Consider the following 19,126-nt stretch of genomic DNA (forward strand, 5'->3'; position numbering starts at 1 on the left):
GGAGGGTTGACCTCTCCCTGTAAAGAGCACTAGTTAACAATCTGGCCGCCGCCCGCTGGACCAATTGAAACTTCCGGGCAGTTTTCAAGGGCAGCCTCACGTAGAGTGCATTACAGTAGTCCAATCTGGAGGAGACTAAGGCATGGACCACCCTGGCCAGATCCGCCTTCATGAGGTACGGTCGCAGTTGGCGGACGAGTCTTAGTTGAGCAAAGGCCCTCTCGGCCACCGCCGACGCCAGAGCTTCAAGCGTAAGTGATGAGTCCAGGAGGATACCCCAACTGAGGACCTGTGACTTCAGGGGGAGTGCAACCCCGTCCAAACCCTGATCCAGTTTACGATCGACCAGGAGGACCTCTGAACCCTTCAAAAACCACACACCTGTTGAGTTATCCACAGCAGCTTTCTCCTTTGTATGTGACAAAGAATCATGAACCCAATTCAGAGGACAGCTTTAGAGTGGTAAAATGAACAATTAAAAGATCCCCCAGCCAAGAGAGCTATAAACAGCACAGCAATCCTGAGCTGTGTTAGAGGTCTTGACAGAGCAATTACTACTACCTAGTGAACAGAGATGCATGCCAGAAATGATTATGCCCCAAACACTATACTTCTTTTCTCAGCTACTGCACTTGTCAGTTTATAATACCACCAAATTTTAACATGCCTTGGGAAGAAGGAGATTAAGCTTTTATTGCTATTAGAAAATAGTTAAATAGCATAACTAGGTAAATCTTTTCATGTATCTGCATTTCATTTGGAAAGTTGTATTTTTTTTCAATATTAATAAAGAAACATATAATAATTGTTCTGCTAAACCATTCCCAAATATAGATACTACAAATGGATACTACAGAGGCAGAATAATATGTGGTTGCCAGTCTGGTTCAGAATGCATTATAGCATGCTAAGTAGTTATGAAAGCATGAAAGTCTCAAGTGAGGTCTAACTTAATGATTTATGTTACAATTGTTTTTAATTGCCCTATACTTGTCTCGTGATGTTTTGTATCAATGTTGTTCACCGCTTTGAGTCGCCTGAGGGCTGAGAAAAGTGGTATATAAATAAAGCAAATAAATAATTAAATAAACTTTTAAAACTGAAAATGTTGGCATACTTCATGAAGCTAGCAAAAAAATATGCCAAGTCACTAACAATTCCTGAGTCTTCAAAACCATCCTGAGTGAAGGAGCAAAAGTGAAGGAACCCCATTTGAACAGGATATTGATCTGGCTCCAGGTCAGAATGTCCACTTCAGCTTATCTGTATGGAATATGTGGCATTGAATTGTTGCCTATTGTAAGGCCGCTCTGAGTCCCCTTCAGTGTGAGAAGGGCAGGATCTAAATACAGAAAATAAATAAAAATAAATAAAAATAAATTATCTTCATTTTGTCTCCCACACCCAACAGTGAAGGATTTCCATTCCCTGAAGATGTGATGAAAACCATAGTGCCTGCCATCTGCCAACAACATACTGATTATTCTTCAGCTCAGATGTTCTGATGACTTCCTTTAAACAATGTGTTTCATGTACATGTTTAAAATAGTTGGAAATAAGGCAAAATCCTGCAAAGGCCACAGGAAGCAAAAGGTGAAAAACTGAATGCCTCTGAGATGTTCAAGGAGAATCAACATAGCCACATGGTCACCCTCATGGATATACTCTAACAGACAACTATGTAAAACAGTATGGTCGCTATGTTACTTAAGTCAACAACTTTCTTTCTGCTAACTTCCATAAGCAGAAATTAACTTGAAAGCACAGAACATTTGTTTTCCACATTGACAAAGAAACTCCTCCACAATACAAATATTCATGTCAGATGAGAAGAAAGCAACTGGATGGTGAAGTATAGAACACAATGTACCAGAAAGTCAAATTTTGACATGTCTTCAATATTTTATAGGAATATTTTATATTTTTCCCTTCCTTCTTCCAGGAAAATATTGTTTCTGTCCTCTACATTTACTACTTCATCACACTAGAGAATGAATTCACTTCAAATCTGGTTTCTGCCTCCTGCTGGATTCTGGAGTTTGTAGTTTAGTGAGGCTGTTAAAAGCTCCTCCCTAAACTACAAACCCCAGAATTCTTAGGGGGCAGCAACCAGATTTAACGTGAATTCATTCTCTAGTGTGATGAGATCTGAACTTCTTTCCTTACATTTTAATTGGTGTATCCTAATACACCAATAAGGGAATTTTAATTAGATGGGAATTTGGGCAGGTACCTTTTCAGCATATGGTATTGTGAAGCAAAGAAAACCCAGTGTAAAAATGTCAACATTAAATCTAAGATAGCTGATTTTAGTGTGTTTATCATCCTACCATTCTTGGAACTCAAGAGTGTTCCTTGTAGAATTAATTCAGCATTATTTGTGAATATTGTATTTGGAACAAATGTGGCTGAAAATCAACAAAAGTCAGTTCTTCCCACTCTTCCGCTAGTGGAGTAAAGTTGATCCAACTAAAATCAAGAGATGGACAAATCAGTCAGTTTCACTTTCTACCACTTTCATTTTTAATTTAAAAGTCTCACCTTCTTTTCACTGAATTTGTGAATAAATTTGCAAATCTCAGCAAGTTATGAAAAATGAACCTAGTGAATGTTTCCAATTCAACATGCACAGGGGCAACATCAGAAAAAGTACTGCACAATATATGACATTTTGCACACAGTACTGTTTGTCAGAAAATAGCACATCTACATAGTAGTGAAGAGAAACAATTATTATTATTATTATTATTTTTAAAATAATAACTTGTTTTATAAAAGAAAACCTGTACAACCAACATTGGTAGAGTTCCTACATTCCCTAGGACAGTTCTCAACCTGTGGTTCCCCAGATGTTTTGGCTTTTAACTCCCATAAATCCTAGCAGCTGGTAAACTGACTGGGATTTCTGGGAGTTGTAGGCCAAAACACCTGGGAACCCATACGTTGAGAACCACTGCCCTAGGATATTGCACATGGAATGTCACAAAGGCTTTCCAGTTCTGAACCCAAGATTCAAGATTTTTCTGCAGTTATTCCCCTCAAAGGCCATTCTATGGCAGGTGAGTTGGTGGAATTAGAGAAGCATCTGGCCTCTAAGGCAGTGGTTCTCAACCTGGGGGTCCCCAGGTGTTTTGGCCTAACAACTCCCAGAAATCCCATCCAGTTTACCAACTGTTGATTTCTGTGAATTGAAGGCCAAAACATCTGGGGACCTACAGGCTGAGAAACACTGCTCTAAGGTGTTGTACTATGGAGTCATTAGTCTGTATTTGCTATTTAGTATGATTATGAAGTTAGATACTTAATAATCCTCCACACTCTTCACCAGTCACAGAATAGCCATTCAGGAAGTTTGTCACAGCTAAACCATGAATCTGAGGTGGGGTGGGGTACCTCTGGTAGCTTGGACAAGGAAACCAACCACCTGGTTAAATTAAGATTCATAGAGTTGAAAGAGACCACAAGCACCATCAAGTCCAACCCACTGCCATGCAGGAACATAGAATCAAAGAACTCCTGACAGGTGGCCATCCAGCCTCTGCTTAAAAACTCCCAGAGAAGAAGACTCCACCATGCCCTGAGACAGGATATTTCACTGCTAAACCACTGGGAAGTTTTTCCTAATGTTTAGGTGGAATATGTTTTTTCTGCAATGTGAGTCCATTGCTCCATGTCCTAGTCCCTAGAGCAGAAAAAAAGCTTGCCCCCTCTTCAGTGTGTAAGATTTGTTTGGAATAATTGTTCAGGCACCAAAAAGCAGAACACAAATGCACTATTGAAATTTTCATCTCAGACAAAGCCTTTGTCATGAGCTTTAACTGGATCTGGCATCCAATCTAAGACTCTAAAACAGAGGACTGCATTTTTCCAATTGGCTCTGAAAGTTTATGAAGTTTTTTAAACAACAAAATCTAATTGTGTTTGATATGAAACAAATGAAGAGGTAGGAGGGCATGAAAGGCTGTGTATTTCCTCCTGGGCACCCTTAGGTTGCTTGGTCTCCTCTCTTCACCACAGAGTGTCACTGCTCCTCCCACTCCTAAAGTGTCTTCTGAAACACACTCTGAATGGAGTGAGATTCCCTATGGTGTATATCAGGGGTAGGAACAGTTTATAGATGGGAGGTGATGAAAATGAGACCATTCTCCTCTTGGCCACTGAAATGAAGATTGCCATCCCTCCCCAAATTTTGAAAATTATAGCAGTTGAGCATTCTGAAATACAGGGTTAGTCAAAATGCATAGGCCAATAAGCCATTCAATTGAATGGCTTATTGGCCTATGCGTTTTGACTAACCCTGTACAGTAAATCCCCGATAACCACAAAATCCATCTTCAGATTCATTAATCCACATTTGGGGTGGAAATGAATCTCTAAGTCCTCCAACATGACTCTATGGTATGGTAGACCTTTTAATATAATGGGGTATATCTGTGGTTTCAGGCAACCATGGGCTGGCCGGGATCATATCCCTTAAAGATACTGAATAGTTGAGGCATTCAAAGAAAAATGGCAAGGAAAAGTAAAAAGGGAGTGTGAACACAGAAAATATAAGACTTCTAGGTGTGAACCTCTGCAAAGCTACAAAAATAACTGGGAAGCAGAATCCTTTTCTGAAAAGGCAATGCTCTCATTTTGGCCTCTGTAGCTAAACCCAGAATGGGAATCATGAAGCCATTCAAAGCCTTTTTGACCAAAATTGAATATTCTTCATCATTATCTATGTTGAGCAGGCTGCTGGGGTTTGTGATGAGTAAATGAGTATGAAAAACTTTTTGGATATGTGTCCCAATGCACAAGTACCTGATACTCAAGCAACACGCTATTTGGATCTTTAAAACACAAAGACATAGAGGTATAAAATAACTTGTTATTTAGTGAGCATTTTTATTTCTATATCATATGGAAATCTAATGGGTTTTTAAAATAACTTCTGGACAAGGTCCAATTTAGAGGAATTGAACACAAAATATTATCATAGAATTTCATAATGCCTCAATATCTCAAAATACCTTCAAGAATTCATTTAAAAATAAATACTGTTCATGCCAAACCTTTGAAATATGCCTTTATCAATGAGTAATGACTACTATTTTTTTTATAAAAAATCTACATTTAATGACACAGAGTGAGAAGATTTATAAGGTTTTATCTTTCTGAAGACCAGGCACTGACAAAACAAATTCATATAAAGAGTTGGCACAGTAAAACATACATCTGATTTGAACATTTTCAATAACTTATTTTCTAACAAGATTGTTTCTTATATTAGACATTAAAAACAACAGATTTTTTTTTCTAATTTAAAAATGCCTTTTCCCTGATTTTCTCCCCAACACCTCACCCGTGAAATTTGAAATTGTGATCAAATTAATATTACTCCTTTTTAAAATGGAAACTGGAGTAATGGATGCATATATACCAGAGTATATATTTACCCATACATAACAGGAATTCACATGAAAGATGTTACATATTTTAATCAAATCATTGTCTCTGAAGATTGCCTAGTGAAAATATTTTTCAGTTGAGAACTGTGACCCTAAATGTGCATCTAGGGGCCCTTCCACACAGCCCTACATCTCAGAATATCAAGGCAGAAAATCCCACATTATCTGAGTGTGGACTCAAATAACCCAATTCAAGGCAGATACTGTGGGATTTCCTGCCTTGATATTCTGGGATATAGGGCTGTGTGGAAGGGGCCTTGCTGAACAAAATTGATTAGAAGTAGCTATTTACTTTGGGTAAAATGCTAGCTTTGCTGAAATTAGGATAACATTAATTCTTACTATAGCATAGCTGCATTCTAAAATAGGACTGCATGATTACTAAATGTCATCAGCATTTCTGTTTCACAGATGAAACAATACATCTTCACAATAATGTTAAAGCCATATATCACAAAAATGCTTTTACTTATAATTAGTTTTCATGGGTCTTCAAGTATATTCTTGATTGAACAGGCTATGGAAAAAAGTTGTAGCTAAAACTTCAACTGGAATTCAGAAAGGGGACTTGACATTTGGTAAAAAGAGAGATAAGTTAAAATTGTGAGAAATTTATCAATTTTCATATGTATATATTCTTCCTGAATACTGTAACTGAACACCAATACCAAAGTGGCTTTCACCTGGAATATCCTTTCTATATTTAATATTTTATTTAGCTGGTGTAATATCACCCCTATCCAAAAAAATATTTAGAAAAAGGCTGTCGTATGCACAAGCAACAATCTCTAAAAAGAATTTCTCTTTAAAATGGAATTAAAAATCCAAGGCACTTAAGACAAGAATTCCCTCTCCAGTTCATATATTGATGGTCGACTAGCTTTATTCTTCATTCTACATAACGGCACGGTAGAGTCACTGTTCTGACCTTCTACGTCAATGTCAAGTAAAGTGGGCATATGGGATTTAGTTCTCTCTTCAGTGTCTGCTGGTGAGTTTGTCATTGAACTTCTATTGCCCTCTGAATTATCCATCTCAAAGGGGCTTGGCTTCACATTCTGTGAAACAGCCTGCCATGGATCCAATCTGCTTCTTAAAGAAGAAGGTCGAGGTCTTGGTATAATATTGACAGGTCCATGCTTCTCCGCATGAAAGTTTCTTTGCTGGAGGGATGGAGCATGCAGAGTATCTGTAGTCCCATTAGAAATTCCATTCGCTATGGGGAGAAGAAAGACAAGAAGGAGAAATGCCAAATAACCTTAAGATACTTTAACAAATAGAAGAAAGAGAGTGACATATATGATTGACATTTGGGCAAATCTAAAAGAAAGAAGTTGTGAAGCAGAACTTCCGAGAAGCTAGATGTGACGAATTAACTCTGGATTGCTAATGTCAGAATTCATGGCTTGTGATGAAATAAAACCTTTCTGTGTCTTAGATATCTGGATCTGTACATCTATATGCCTTACTTCCACTGTATTTGTACAGAAAAAAATCATATGTATGTGGACACTAGAAAAAGGCTTATATTAGATTGTATTATTTGCATTTCTCATCCACAATTCTTTTGTAGAATCTCAGAGAGAGATTTTTCACAGCACCAAGTAGTTTATTAGCTGGAGTTGCAGAAAACCTTCCCAATCGAGGATTGTCTGCAAGTAGTATATGAGTTTCTATCAATCACTGAGATAACTTTATTGTTATCCCATCCGAGCCTCCCACTAGTCATAGCATCTTCTATCTATCTCACCCATGGGTTTTATAAATTTTACCCATCACATTTGGTCCAACTCGCTCTAATTCCATTAGCATTTTATCATTTGTTTTTATTATGTTTTGTTATTTTCATTGCATTAATATGTTATTATTAAGTATTTTTATTTGATGTTATTGTTTGTTTCTTATGTACTTTTGCTCTATTGTAATTGTTTGGGCTTGGTCTCAGGTTAGCTGCCCCGAGTCCCTTCAGGGAGATGGTGGCAGGGTATAAATAAAGTTGTTTTATTATTATTATTATTATTATTATTATTATTATTATATTTCATACTCTTTTCTGACCATCTTTGTGGTATGCATTCCCCACTTTTTGAATATCATGGAGGATCCAGGTAAGGCAAAGCCACTAATGGTAGAAATACTCACAGCCAGCTTCTTTCAATCCCAAAATTCATTAGTATATAAATATTTTCATTGCTTCTTTTGGAGATATTACTTATACGGGGGTGCCAAACTTGTGGTCCTCCAGATGTTGGGCACCCAACTCCCAAAGGCCCTGACCACTGACTTAGAGGTACAATAAATAATAATAATAACTTTATTTTTGTACCCTGCTTCCATCTTCCTGAAGGGACTTGGGCGGCTTACAAATGGCACAATGTGCCTAAAACAATGCATAAAATAAACACACAGTACAATACAAAATAAAACCAAAAGCATATAAAACAATAATTTAAACTCAAAACAGTGCCCAATAACCTATGGTGAGAACGGTTGTAAAACATGGCCAACTGTAAACAATAACAAGGGAACAGGATAGTGCAAGTTGTAGCTAATGAACAATAAATAAAAATATGTTCAGTATTACTTTTTTATCACAGTAAAAGCCACCATAGACACTTTGTTCTACTCACTTGTGGAGTGGCACGGATTTCCATCTGACATGGTTCGTCTGTGACTCCAAACTCTTGCTTTTGAGGAAATAACATTTTCTACCGACACTGTTTCTTTTTTCAAAGGAAGACTTGGAGATGGCACATTCGAATCAGTGGCAGGGTCAGCTTTGGCCACATGTTCTCTTTTGCTATCAGGGCTTTCTGGTGAGAAGCATTTACTGGGAATTTCTCCATGCCTTGGTGGCATGTTCACAATTGTATCTTCATTGTCAGAATGAAGAAGACATTTTGTGGAAACAGAAGGCATAGACAGAAGATTCACAGTATTTGCACACTGACACGGTGAAGGGATGTGCGGCTCCTCTTTTTTAGACTGCAACCTCACAGGGCTTGAACTCCTGCGAAACTTAGAAGCTCGTTGAAATAGTCCATCACGTTTTTTCTTTTCTTCCTTGGGCAATGCTTCCTCTGAAACCTGCCATTTATTCAAGTCCCTAATATCAAACCCCAGAGCTATGGATGCAAGAAGGACGGTACATCCGTACAGCACAGAATCAGTTTTCTTTTTCTGTAATGTTCTACTCAGGCTATTTGTAGGAGTCATTTGTGGAGTGCTACTTGCAGAACTTGCTGAATTCCCTTCTTCAGTGCTCTCCTGTTCTGCACAATTTAGTCCCTGTTCATCCTTCCATAGAGGTAGATCAATGTAGGCCTGGTTTGGCAATTTTAATGGTTTTGGTCGCTTAATATCCAGACCTTCGGAGGAGAGCCTCTGTTCTGTAAAGGCATAAATTTGTTCAGACCTTTGTAATGAAATGCAGATCTTTAAACAATTACATATATGACATTACCAACAAACTAGGGTCTATGGTTTCTCAATGCAGTTGTGATGTGGGATCAAACACAAAGGGTAAAAGATACTATACATACTTTCTGCTTGTCAAGGAAAGTAGAAATCTCAACCAAGGGAAAAAAAACATTTTTGGCATGGTTACCTGGATCTACAGTATTTCTGCACAGCTTCATGGTGAATTCATTTGGATTTGTGTTGCCAGGTTGAATATGAGAGGGGAGCATTGCAGCTTTAATGGTTGTCATATCAGAAGTTGAGAAGAAATATCAGAAAGTTCTGTCTCTTGTAACTATGACACTTATCCAAACCCACATTTTAGCTGCTGAAGCCCCTTCCCTCAACACAGCTATTGCTGGGTAGTGAACAGAAGAGCAGGTGCAGAGAAGCATCCAGTTAAGTTCTTGTGGCTGGATATGCAGCATGGAAAATGATGAATTGCTATTCATCGAGCTACAGAAACAGACCAGTATATTGTGTAAGGGAGCTGTAGCAGATAAAGGGTGAAGGGGTGGTGGTGGAGGGGGGGACAGAGACATACTGTATGCCTATGTATGATACTTCTTCCAGACCAAGGATTTATTAATGATTAAAGACACAGGAGTACCGTCCCCCATGTAACCTAGCTAATGCTTTCTCAGAACATGGCTTCTAGCTATCCGGTAAGATTACTGCATCTCTCTGCTTACTTCAAATTTGTTACTGCTGTTCCGGCATTCTATAACTAACATAAAGCATACAACCCAACCAAATCATATCAATGATCAGGTGTAGAATGCAGGGGTTACAGGTTGTAATTCCATGTTCCATCTCAAAGGTCTCTGCTGGAGTGGGACAAAATTCATATTTAAAAGTGATGCTGCATCACATCTCCTTTTGCCCAGCCCAGCCCACATCCCTGAGCAGATTTTAACGTTTGTTGAAGGTCTATCAGGGTAAAATGAGGTAAAAAATTGATCTAAACCATTGTTTTGCAGCAGTATGGGCAATTTCAGCTCACAGACTTAATCTTCTACACTCAATTTCAAATTAAATAAGAACTACAGCACCTAGATTTGGATTTTCTAAAAGTTGCAAATGACACCAAATGTTATGATTGGCCACTGTATCATGCCTGGAAGCATTGTTCTTTTGAACTGCAGCTCCTAATTTACCTCAGGCGGCACAGCCAATAGGAACTCTCAGTAAACATGCTGTCTAAGAATTCTTGGGGTTTCAGAAAAGAAGTAACTTTTCCGAGTTCTGAGTATCTCTGAACACATCTGACAGTAAATATCCCTCTTTTAGGTCTTTTAATCATTCTTGTGTTTAAAGTTGTTGTCCAAATTCTTGGTTAGATTTTCTGCTCTCCTTTTTGAGTGATATGTGTAATATTATGAGAGATATTTGACAGAATGATGTAACATGCATCTGTCTATCCATCCATCAGCAGAAGTTATAACTCATTACAGGCAAACCCCAGTTATGAACAAGATAGATTCTGTAGGTTTGTCCTTAAACTGAATTTGTTCATAAGTTAGAACAGGTACATTTATTAAGTGTAACTCCACCCCATATATATAGAGGGGGGGGGGCGGGGGTAGATAGCATAGGGAAGGGTTGACACCACTGTAATGTTAGTTTGCTGTCTGTGCCCCTGTTCAGAAGGTTTCACCTCACCTTTCTGTCCTTGTGATAATCACATTTTGAAAAAAAAATGGCTTATTGTGGAAACAAAGATTGGTGATAAGGCTTCATCAAGACACCTTTTCCATGTGATAACTCTTTCAGAGGTGAATTTCCCTTCCTGGGGTAGATTTCTTTCACTTCCTGTACTATCACCCCCGTTCTTAACTATGAGTCATTTGTAGGCCAGATGTTTGTAACTTGGGGACTGCCTGGACCTTGTAAAATATGAAATTGGGTCAGGAGTGACAAAGCAATTAGCAACCTGAAAGTCAAAACTGAAATGCACACGCTATACCTGTTCCTGCCAATACTTAAGATTTGAGGTGTTCATATGCACCTGGTATTATTTTCAGAAAGCCAATCATTTACCTATTTGTTCAGATCCTCTGAAATAAAGTCAAAATTCTAAGCACTTTGAAATCTGTGGCTTAATACTTGTTGTTAACTTCCACTAGATCAAGAAAAATAAAAGCAGTATTCAGTTATATACACGCTTACCTTGGTCCAAAAACAAAGAAGCTAATGGGTCACCTTTCTGATTCTTCATCAAAAGCGTTGACCATGGACTGCTGCCATCTGAGAGTGGTCTTATTCTGAAAAGAGACACAAAGGAAATCAGGCTCTTTATATAAATAGCATAATCTGGGGCATGAAAAGAATGGCCCAACCCACCCACTCTGCACAAGAGAGCATATTTTAGCAACTGCAATAGTATTGAGTTAGCTGGCCACAGCTGGCCATTGGCACCACCCTAAATGAAAAACAGTTTAAAGTGATTTAATACATCACAGTACAAGAAGCTCCCACATGATGTACCCCTTAAATCAGGCATGGGGAACCTTCGGCTCTCCAGGTGTGGTGGACTTCAACTCCCACAATTCCTTGAGGCCAAGGTAAGCCTTTGGGGTGAATGCCGAGCCTCAAGGAATTGTGGGAGTTGAAGTCCACCACACCTGGAGAGCCGAAGGTTCCTGACCCCTGCCTTAAATGATGCAATCCACTTTGGATCCTGTCTCCCTTATTCATCCTTGACTCATGTATGCCATAATGTACAAAGTTGGAAAGCACCCTCGTCACCAACAAACTCTCACTCAACACAAAAGGAGAGAATGAGAAGGCAAATTCTGATGAGGGATGTTTAAAATCAGAAGAAGTAGCAGCCATCCAATGCATGCAGTAAGTTTCTGTCTCCTGTCTATGCCATATTGTCCTAGTTTTTGAAAACTACTAAGGTGAGTTCAGGGCCATAGGAGTTATGTATTTCCTTGAATAGTTCAGGTAAAGTTGTGCTATCAAGCTAAAGCAGAGACCCACTGCCTATGGTCTCCCTAAAATCTTCTCTCTAATCTTATATATTTTACATGGTTTTAAATGTATGGAGACTGAACAAAAAAGCTGAAATGTAGTTTCTATTTTTATGAGATTTGCTTTGCTGTTCAGTTAAAATGTATACTTCACAGAATATATTGATTTTAACACAAAAAACAAAACCTACCAAAATTAAGCTCAGGTTCATGAAATTTTGACTTGCCAAGTCATTGAATTATTCATTGTAGGCATGGATAAACCTATTCCCTCCCTCCTTCATTAAAATTTCTTTCTGCTCTAGAAACAAAGAAATTTGCAAATCTGGGTAAATTCTTATCCAGAACCAACTATATTTTTTCACCCATCCACACCAGCCAAATTCAATTGGGACAGCTGATCCTAGATGAGAGAAGAACATGCTGTTCCTGCCTATAAAAAATGTTGCAGAGTTTCTCAGAAAAAAATGGCAGTCCAAAAACGATAGTAATAATTCAAATTCAGATTTGTAAGAGCTATGCACTCAAAATGGAGCTGTATTTTTTATAAAGACCAGAATGTGAGAGAAGAAGGCTGAAAGGAAAGAAGTTGACTAGAGCAGATCCAATAAGAAATGCTTGCCATAGACAGAAGGCAGGAAACAAAACTAATTTAATAATAATAATAATAATAATAATAACAACAACAACTTTATTTTTATATCCCATCACCATCTCCACGAAGGGATTCAGGGTGGCTTACATAGGGACCATGTGGGAAATTCATAATAAAAGTTACTTTAGTTTCCTAATTGTTAACTGAATTAATTCTTTCTAGCATTTAATGAGAGCTGTTGTGGATTTTGCTATCTTTATGGTATTTTTTTCCTGTTAATTATTTTGGCCCATTATTTTATAGTATCTGTTTTGGTTGTGAACTCCTTTGGGATTTTTAAACTGCAAATTGGTATACATATATTGGAAATTGAGATTTATTTTGTCTGATATATTCCATGTCACATAGCAGCCATACCTCTCTTTACAATCAGAGCGCTCTTTTGCTTGCACTGAGTTTGGTCCCCATGTACAACCTTTCTTTTTAAAGCTTCGCTTCACGTCTTCAAATTCTTCTTGATGACAAGCGGTGCTCCTTCCCCAGGTTCTGTTGCTCTCATCTGAAGTCACTGCAGAATAATGAAGGAACTCAATAACAATGCTAAGCAGCAAGGCATCAGCAGTTTGACAGTGCATCACTGAAAATGTGACAATTCTAGCAGTCACATTACACTTATGTGAAAGACAGTATTTCCCCAGGTGACTGAAGGATAGGAAGATCAATCAAGTGATTCAAAAAAAGAGAATGATTTAATCCACCGAAACAGAAAGTAAAGAAAAGGCATTAAACCAATCAGTGAAAAGTGATTGATTTCTGTTCATGCTTTTATTTTATTTTTCTTCCTAATTAGATTTATGCAAAGAAAGATGTAGATGCTGAACACATATAATGATACACCAGTAAAGTGGCGCAAAAAGCTTTTTGTGGGATCTTCTCATAGGGGAATTATGCCTTAGCATAGAATTAACATTATGTGCTGTCGTCCACAAGGAAGTCTCTGAAATGTATATCCAGTGTTCAGCCTCTCACTTCACAGAAAATTTAGCTAAGAAATTAATATAACCAACACCTTGTATGACTTAATGTGATCTTGCCTTTTTTCTTAACCCCACTGGGAAGTTCATATTCACTTGTTATATCTACTTCTTGATGGTACACATATATACTGTTTCTTTGCCCATTAGCTGTATTGGAGTCAGTATTGGAAATCACTGAAGAAACAATTAGAGAACATAGATGAAAATACAAAGATGTACATCAGCTTGATATTGTGTCAATACCAGTACAACAAAAGTGTCCTTAACCTGTGTAAAAAGCCCTTAAATGCATCTTAGGAATAGAAAGCAACATGGCTGTGTTCCCCAGCAATTTACATTCAAAGACAGATATGTTCATATATCGCCATCAAGGCTAGTAGTCAGTAATACCTTGCCTGCTTAAAGAAGCTATTAAAGTTGTTAGTAACTATTCAAGCCACTTCAGCCTCTTTGACAAAATTATATATTTTTATACCCTCTTGACTACCATTAATTAATAAAGACCTATATCCTTCCTGTTGCAGATAACATGGATTAATACATAAATCCCCAAACAATTAATATATATTGTCTTAAAAGAAGACATTTTGGAGAAGTGAACTAGAATGTAAAATCACATCCAGCATTTTTACAAAGATGACAGATTATAATTAGTATCCATCTTTACAAATACTGTGCTACTAAAAGTAAACTAATAAAACTGTATTTTTAAAAGCATGTCTAATTGTCTTTTAAAGTTTAACATATTTGGTGTTATCACTACACCTTATGGTTCATGAGAATCGTTATAATAAAATAGCAACACCCAATTTGAAGAATGATCAACAGTAAAGAAATGTATTATAATGAGCCTTTTCAATGTTTTCGTAAAAGCCAAAAGGACAGATCCATAGATCATATTATCATCATAGAAGAAGAATCTTCACAAAGGCAAAAATAGATCACTAGCTAAATTTTGGGTTGCAATGAAGATACTCATGTTTTCTTCATATGCCACTATATTTCTGCCCAAACCAGGAAAGAAGAGAAATGTACTGGTTGAGTAAGAAAGCTTTACCAAATAAGTACACAAGTATTAATGTCAGTACAAGTCTCTCCTTCACTGTTATCTATAAATTGTGAAAGAACAGAAGAAAATGGGAACAAAGGATTAAGAAAATGGTGTTTAACAAGAAGAAAATAATCTTTTGTTTACAAGACATTCAGGTTGAAAGACTGACAGACAATAGTCCTTTTCAGTTCTGGGAAACAGGAGTGATAATTTATTATTCTCAAACAGAAGATACTGAATAATTAACCAGCACTGGGAGCTGAATGCAGTGGGAAAATATTTGGAAATACACTGAATGTAACAATCTCTTATCTCTATCTCTCATTCTGTCTCCTGAACATTTTGTTCTATTTAACACTGCCCACACGTTTCCCCTTCTTTTCCATACCACTTTCTGAAGTCATTTTTGCCATTTAAAAAATATGAAATAAAATAGTTAATCAATCTGTATAGGCAGTTAAGCATGTGTGCATGTGTATATACCTTCAAGACACCTGCCAACTTATAGTGACCTATGAATAGTACTGTCTTAAGTAAGGAATATTCAGAAGTAGTTTTGCCAGTTCCTTTCTCTGAAATATAGCCAAGAACACACTGTGATATAGAGCTGTGTCCAGTAATGCCATTATTCTTGTGTAAGTTTCTATATTTGTGGACACTCTACATTAACTCCCATGCATGTGAAAATCCAGTACTTTGATTCCAGTTGACAAAGTGTTAATACAAGCCATTGCTGAGCAATATTAGTTGTTCTGCTAGAACTTACACAGCTACTACAGTAACATTGAACTATAATTCTTACACTTTTTTCCTGACAGCAGGACTTTGGAAATAACTCTCAGTTCTTATCATTTCTAAGTCATCCCAAGAGTTTGCATAGAAATGGATGGATTGTACAACTATCTGTATGTGTGTGTGTATGGGTAGTCCCTGAGTTACAAACATATGACTTCAAATTACTCATAATTAAGAATGGGGCTGAGTCAACAGGAAGTGAGGGAAATATACTCCTAAGTAGGGAAATTCACCCTGGAAGAGTTAACATGGAGAAAATGTGTCTGAACTGAAGCTTTCTCACCAAGCTTTGTTTCTATAACAAGCCAAATTTTTCATAATCCAGTTATTATAGGGAGAGAAAGTGAAGTGAAAATGTACCTGTTCCGACTTACAAACAAATTCAACTTAAGAACAAACCTACACAGCCTATCTTGTTCGTAACTGGGGGGGGGGGGGGTGTCTGTATATGTAACTTCAGTCACCTCTCACAGTAGCCCCATAATTTTCATAGGGTCTTCTTAGGCAAAAACACCCCTCAGAGGTGGTTTTGTCTGTTTCTTCCTCTGAAGTATTAACCACGCTGACCATGTTTAGCTTCCAAGATCAGGATCTGGTGCCTTTAGGATACTTAGCCATTTGCTGATGCTGTTTGCCTTCAGGTTCTTTCTGATTTAGGAGTGTCTTAAAGTAAAATTATTACAGAATTTGTTTCTTGGTAAAATTTGTTCAGAGGGGATTTGACTTTTATCTTCCTCTTTAAGACATCTCAGACAAAATTGCTCCTTTTTCTAAAGTCTTTGTATGCCCCCCTAGTCCCACTGCTCATTGTCTTAATTTAAGTGGAGAATGGACATGTTGAGATTAAAAATATTTGTGTACGCTCTGAAGGAGCGCTGTAGAAACAAAATGTCCAATGTTGCAGCAGTCTGCAGCAGTAAACAAAATAAAGTTTGTTCAGATTAGAATTTTACTCTAGTCGGTCCTACAGTAGTCATCTGAGGCTGCCTACAATAGGCAAGGTACATAACCGCTGCATCCAGAATCTATTACTGTGTGAATAGCAAAACCATAAGAAAAAAGATAAATCTTAATGGAGATCTCCAGTGTGTTGAAAAAAAAAACATAGATCTCTAGTCTCTAAGTATGAACATCAGAAAAGAAATCATAACAGAAGTAGAAGTGAGTGAAAAAAAGTCATCCGTGGAAGTTTTTAGAACAAATCTTCAGATGGTCTCTATAAAAGTCAACATGTTTTTATTTACTTATGCAAGGCATAACTTGACCTGGTCATTTTCATTCACATGTATACTTTGTTAGATCTGCAAAAAATGTTTGCTAAAAGGTGTTGAAGTATTATTTTTGTGGGATATGAATCTGTCCCTACATCCTGAGCTGACAAGGAAATGCAGCAAACAACAATAAAAATAAAGGATTTTCGAATGTCTGTACCAACAAATACAATCATGTACCAGTCACATATACCATGATATAAACACTAGGCCTGGGTAACAACGGAAAAATTTGTTTCTAAAATCGATTCGTTTTTTGGGGGGTTTTGCGTTTCGATATTTAAAAGAATTCCGAATTTTTTCTTTTAAAAATTTCGATATTTACGAAATTTCATAAATGTAAAAAAAATTACGAAACATTAATGAAACAAATACGAAACAATAACGAATCGATTCGTTAATGGCGGACGCGACCGCGCAATACGCTAAAAAACCTCCAAATGGGACAGGGGGAACTTCTGAAGCTTCCCTCCCCCTCTGTTGTTGACTGTTGGTGTGATATTATAATTTTTTTTCACTAATTAAACAAAAAACAACTATAAAACTTGCCCCAGACGTGCGGAAATAATAACGAAACGACCTCAAACCGATAACGAAACAAATACATAACGAATCCGAAGCATTTACGAAACGAATTTAAAAATTCGTTTCGTTTTTAAGTTGCTCCAGAATGGTTCGTTATCGCTTCGTTATAAAAAAATAACGAATTTTTAACGAATTACGAATTAATGAAACGAAACCGCCCAGCCCTAATAAACACACTAGTACTGATAGAACTGTTTTGCCTACATTTCAGTTGAAAACACTTGCATGTGTTAGGCTTATACACAATAAATAACAAGGAATAACTTGTTTTTGAGACTATTTTTGATTAGGCCCTCTTAAAAACAAAAGAAGCGCTGATTCTTGCCCTATTACTGCTTTGCTTATTTACTTTGGTTTTCCTGAGTTAAGCTGTAATAAACAAAGGCTTAACCAGCATCTTACATTATTATAGAGGTCATTAATATTTTTCCACACAAAATAATGTGATTTACCTGGACTGACCTCTAAGACATATCTGGATATTTATTTATTTATTTATTTATTTATTATTTGCACTTATTGACCGCCACTCTCAGCCCTAGGGCGACTCGTGGCGGTGAACAGCAACATGGAAAAGACAGTGTACAGCAAATCACGACAACACATACCAAACTACTACTACATAACATACACTAAAAATCCTTAAATAGTGGTTAAGGATATATCCTTAAATAGTGGTTAAGGGACCAAAATCAGACAAGACATTATTTTGGGGCAATTCTTCCTCTTCCATGTAAATTCCATCTCCTATCACAGCCTATTTGGACCATTTCAGAAAATGTCAAACTGTGGTTTGGACTTGAAAAGTCACAATTTTGAAGAAGCAGACAACCTAGAATAATAATGCATGATCAATAGCAAGCCTACAGATCCAAAGAATTAAAGTGTGGCATAGACCAACAGAGTTATGACCATAGTTCTACTATTAGAGGCCATGGCACCTGGAGAGAGAAGGTGGAAAATGAAGGAGGAAAAGTGACCATGAACTACTTTGGATTGGAAGTTCCAATTATACATTAGTGTGATGCTTAAACCAAATCTTGGGCACAGTTAAAGGTTTGTGTGTACCAGTATTAAGCATGATTAGCTAAGCTCTTAAAACTGCAAATTTGTACAATTATGAAATGTATTGGAATAATACATGTTTTCTTTTTCTTTTTTGCCACTCTATTCAATCCCCCTGAAAGTATGTTTTACTTTACCATCACCAATACTAACAGCATTTCACAGCACAATCTCATGCACGTTTGATTAGAAGTGACATTGCGCTCAATGGGTAAACAAGTACAGGACCACAGCTTTAGTCAAATAAAAGTGACCTGCAAGGATAACAGATTAAGACCATTTTAAACTGGAAGAAATACGAAAAATGCTTTAGACTTACACTGTATAGCTCGAAGGCGGGGAATTATTGGAGGACTACTTGGTGGACTAGAACTGTTACTGTTTAAACTTCTTCGTTTATCCAGATTTGGGGAAGCTTGCACTGTTATCTTATGTTGAAAATCTGTTACAAATAAAGAATAAGTTATGTTCCAGTGTTCCTTTCTTTAAAAACAAAAATTCAGGACTAACACAACAACACATCAAGTTTTGAGACTTGCTTTAGATGTAGCAGAACCAGAGAATTAAGAATCTGTTTTAACTTCAATTCTACTCTGACTTTAATAAATGTAATACATTCTAGACATGCTAACTTAGGAATATATCGAAAAGGGACATCCCCACCAACTGGGCTTTGGAATACTATTTGCCTCATCTCACCTTTATGACTGCAGAGAAACTGTTGTCTGTAAATCTAAACATATTACAGACGCACATCATTTAACAAGGCCTCTGATAAAGATATTTCTTTTCACAAAGTTATTTTCATGGAAGGTCAGACATCTACTTCATTAACTGAGGTAC

General features: G+C 37.1%; 1 protein-coding gene across 2 annotated transcripts in view; it reads right to left on the bottom strand.

The window, feature by feature from the left end:
• Positions 1 to 4,888: 4,888 nt before the first annotated feature.
• The window catches only part of MAP3K21 (mitogen-activated protein kinase kinase kinase 21), a 53,331-nt gene continuing 39,093 nt past the window's right edge, over positions 4,889 to 19,126 (bottom strand). Inside the window, exons 6-11 of one of the 2 annotated variants that reach the window (XM_060753833.2) lie at positions 18,603 to 18,725; positions 13,574 to 13,690; positions 12,897 to 13,047; positions 11,079 to 11,173; positions 8,081 to 8,839; positions 4,889 to 6,666 (exon numbers count right to left, since the gene is read on the bottom strand). In XM_060753833.2, the coding sequence (XP_060609816.2) occupies positions 6,284 to 6,666; positions 8,081 to 8,839; positions 11,079 to 11,173; positions 12,897 to 13,047; positions 13,574 to 13,690; positions 18,603 to 18,725 (1,628 nt within the window). In that variant the 3' untranslated portion in view covers positions 4,889 to 6,283. The remainder of the gene's footprint in view (positions 6,667 to 8,080; positions 8,840 to 11,078; positions 11,174 to 12,896; positions 13,048 to 13,573; positions 13,691 to 18,602; positions 18,726 to 19,126) is intronic. The other variant, XM_060753835.2, reaches the window with a different exon arrangement.

Source organism: Anolis sagrei, chromosome 1, assembly GCF_037176765.1.
Source record: "Anolis sagrei isolate rAnoSag1 chromosome 1, rAnoSag1.mat, whole genome shotgun sequence".
Taxonomy (NCBI): domain Eukaryota; kingdom Metazoa; phylum Chordata; class Lepidosauria; order Squamata; family Dactyloidae; genus Anolis; species Anolis sagrei.